Source organism: Triticum aestivum, chromosome 1D, assembly GCF_018294505.1.
Source record: "Triticum aestivum cultivar Chinese Spring chromosome 1D, IWGSC CS RefSeq v2.1, whole genome shotgun sequence".
NCBI classification, from domain to species: Eukaryota; Viridiplantae; Streptophyta; class Magnoliopsida; order Poales; family Poaceae; genus Triticum; species Triticum aestivum.
The window spans coordinates 124,367,224-124,370,527 of record NC_057796.1 but is presented as its reverse complement, the minus strand read 5'-3'; the positions used below and the strand labels follow the sequence as shown (position 1 = coordinate 124,370,527).

The following is a 3,304-nucleotide window of genomic DNA, read 5'->3' as shown; positions in this document are numbered from 1 at the left end:
AGCGCCGCGTTTTTCTGTAGCAGGAATTTTTTGACTGACATCAGGATGACCAGTCTATCGATGACTACTGCCGCCGCCTGAAGACGGTGGCGGATGAACTCCGTGACATCTGCACCAAGGTTGATGACGACCTCCTCCTCAGCACGCTCACCGCCGGCCTCAACGAGGACTTCGGCAACGCCGCCTCCAACCTCACCTTGATGCCGGAGCCCTCCTTCCCAAGTTTGTGGCGTACTTGCGGTTGGAGGAGCGCCGGATGAAGGGGGTCAAGAAGCGCGTGCAGCACCATGCCCTCGCTGCCGGCACCTCCCGTGGCGCCCCGCCGCCGGCCGCCCCCCGTGCCCCCAGGATTTTTTCCCCTCCCACCCGCGCCCCCCGCCCCTCCCGCTGCCCCCCAGCAGCAGCCGCAGGGTGGCGGGCGGCGCGGCAACCGTCGCGGGGGCGGCCGCAAGCAGCAACAACAAGCGCACGCGGGGGGGGGGGGGGCTCGTTAGCAGCAGCAGCCCACCCCACCGTGGACTTGCGGCACCAATCCGTGGACAGGTGTCGTTCACGCGTACACGATGCCGATCCCTCAGGCTCCTACCCCGGGCATCCTTGGGTCCCGTCCAGCGAGTCACCAGGCGTTCTTCGCCGCGCCCAGCGCCGCCCCCTACCCGGCATCGCCGGCCACGGGCGGCTACGGCGCCGCCCCCGCGCCTGCCTACGGCGGGTTCTACCCGCCCCAGGTGCCGCCGCCGTGGGATCTCGTGCTCCTCGCCGCCCTGCATTCGGCCCCGTCACCGAGTAACTATGGTGGGAGCACGTCGCACATGGTCGTGTTCGAGTTCTGCATGTGCCCACCGATCAGCAGTTCGCTGATGTTATAACGAAGGGACTACCTACCTCGACTTTCGAGGGTTTTCAGTCCAGTCTTTCCTTCACCGGCGACGCTTCGACTGCGGGGGGTGTTGAACATGTGTACATGTACGTAGGTCTGGGTATTGTATGCGACACCTGTAGTATATCTCTCCCCTGTATGTACTTGTATCTTGGAAGACAGACACCGGTCGCACCCCTTATACCTATATATATATATATATATATATATATATATATATATATATATATATATATATATATATATATATATATATATATATGTGTGTGTGTGTGTGTGTGTGTGTGTGCGTGCGCCTAGTGCACGATCAATCAATTATCGATGCACCAAATCATTCTCTACAAATTGAATTGGTTTTAGGGAAAATCGGTGAGACAAAAATCAAAGATGGAAGGAAAAAAATAAGGAAGGGGGGCGTCTACAGAAATTGGACGAAGGAAAGTTGAAACAGAAATCTTAAGTTTTTCAAGTGCAAAAATAAAATAAAGTACAGATAAAGGGCGTTAACATGCAAAAAAAAGGCGTTAACATGCTATCTACTACTATTTGGCATCCACCACTGGTGGTACGCAAAAATCTCCTGGCCTCACGCCATTCCTAAATAAAGAAAGCTCCTGCCTCACACTCCATGACACACAAAGCATCAACCTCAGCAGCAGCTGCAACATCTATTCGATCGCCTCGTCCCCCTCCAAACCAATCAAGAAGTTAGTCAGCAATGGCTCTGAGCAGAACCGCGATGAGCGTGTCTTTCCTCGTCGCCGTCGTGGTGGCAGCCGCATCAGTGCCGGCGGCTACTGCTCAAGCCCCATGCGACAGCGCTTGCCGTCTCAAGGCGGCGGCGGAGGCTTTCACTGCCGCCCCGCCCACCGAGAAGGCCGCCGCGGTCGAGATCTTGAGCAACAAGAGTGAAGGTGCCGTCTCCTCCGCCGAGTCCGCCAACCAGGCTGCTGGGCTGGCCACCCACTGCCTAGACGATTGCACCAAGCTCTGCGGCACAGGCAAGAAAGACCTCGCGTGCAGCGCAAGGTGCGAGACCATCTGCCGCGTCGAAGTCGAGAGCCTCTCCTTCGCCGCCGACGTGTACGCAAAGAGCTCGGCGTCGGAGAAGACGGCCGTGATTCAAGCCATCGACAAGCAGGCCCGCCAGCCAAGCGACAAGATCAACGCGATCGCTGCCACCTGCATCGGTGAGTGCGGCAAGTTCTGCGCCGAGGGCAAGAAAGACCCTGCTTGCGCCACCATTTGCGAGGACGGTTGCCGTGGCAGAGCCGTGAGCGTTGCCTTCGCTTTGGCCACTCCCGACAAGAAAGAGACCATCAAGAAAGACATCGCAGCCGTCGCAGGACTTCCCTAAATAAGGGCTGGGATTGCGTGAACAGAGCCCTGTCCAGCAAAGCGTTCACACATGCAACGCATGCTTCGTTAAATGTTTGCTTCTCTTTTTTGGAGTTGATTTTTTTAGGCACTAGTACTTGTGTATTCAGTTTTCTAATGTGGATTTCCTAATTATCATCTCGATAAAAGATTACATTTGCTAAAGCACATCTAAATGTGACATCTAAATCCTACTCCCTCTGTCCCATAATATAAGAACTTTTTGACACTAGTGTAGTGTCAAAAACGCTCTTATATTATGGGACGGAGGGAGTATATCATTGATCTTACGCGAAAATTCATGCGAGTATTTTTTTTTCATTTTCATTTTCTTTTTTACCCTTCATTGAGTCACTTAGATGTGCAATAACTAGGCCACATCTAGATGTGCCCTAACAGACCCAAAATTATAAATATATTTTATCTCTTACGTCATTTTCTAATGTGAAGACTCATGAAAAAAATGCGGAAGAACTTTCAATCTATTCATTTTCAATCATGACAGTACAACGAATATAAAAACTAATAAAATCTACATCGAGATCTGTAGTCCACCTAACGACATCTACGAGCACTAAATCGAGCCGAATGCACGCCGTCGTCATCGCCCCTTCTTCGATGGAGTCGGGCAAAACTTGTTGTAGTAGACAGCCTGGAAGTCGTCGTGCTAAGGCATCATATAACAAGCGCGCCAGAACAACAATCATCGAGATGAAGAGAAGTGTAGATCGGAATGATCCAAATTGAAGACACACGAACATAGACGAATGAATAATTCACAAATTATTAATCCCATGTCCTATTTGTCAACAATTTCACGTCAAATAAATATTTTCCCTATGCATCCACCTTTTGTGTCTATGCATTTGAGAACTAATTTTGAGATTCAGTTATTATGTTTTTGTCTAGTTTTGTCAGAGTGGAATCTACTCCTTTACATAAATTGAAGCTGTATATTTTCAAATGTTATAAGAAAATTCAAGTATGCTTCCATTTACTTTGTTACACATCAGTACAAGACAACTAAATAGGGAACGCTTCACTTTC

General features: G+C 50.7%; 1 protein-coding gene across 1 annotated transcript; it reads left to right on the top strand.

Moving 5' to 3' along the window:
- Positions 1–1,494: 1,494 nt before the first annotated feature.
- On the top strand, positions 1,495–2,422 carry LOC123180713 (uncharacterized). Its single transcript, XM_044592827.1, has one exon. The coding sequence runs from the start codon at positions 1,599–1,601 to the stop codon at positions 2,235–2,237; it is 639 nt and encodes a 212-aa protein (XP_044448762.1). The 5' UTR covers positions 1,495–1,598; the 3' UTR covers positions 2,238–2,422.
- Positions 2,423–3,304: the final 882 nt, after the last annotated feature.

What these genes read in the sequence shown, in the direction of transcription:
- LOC123180713 (XM_044592827.1), top strand. Translation starts at nt 1,599, where the DNA reads ATGGCTCTGAGCAGAACCGCGATGAGCGTGTCTTTCCTCGTCGCCGTC.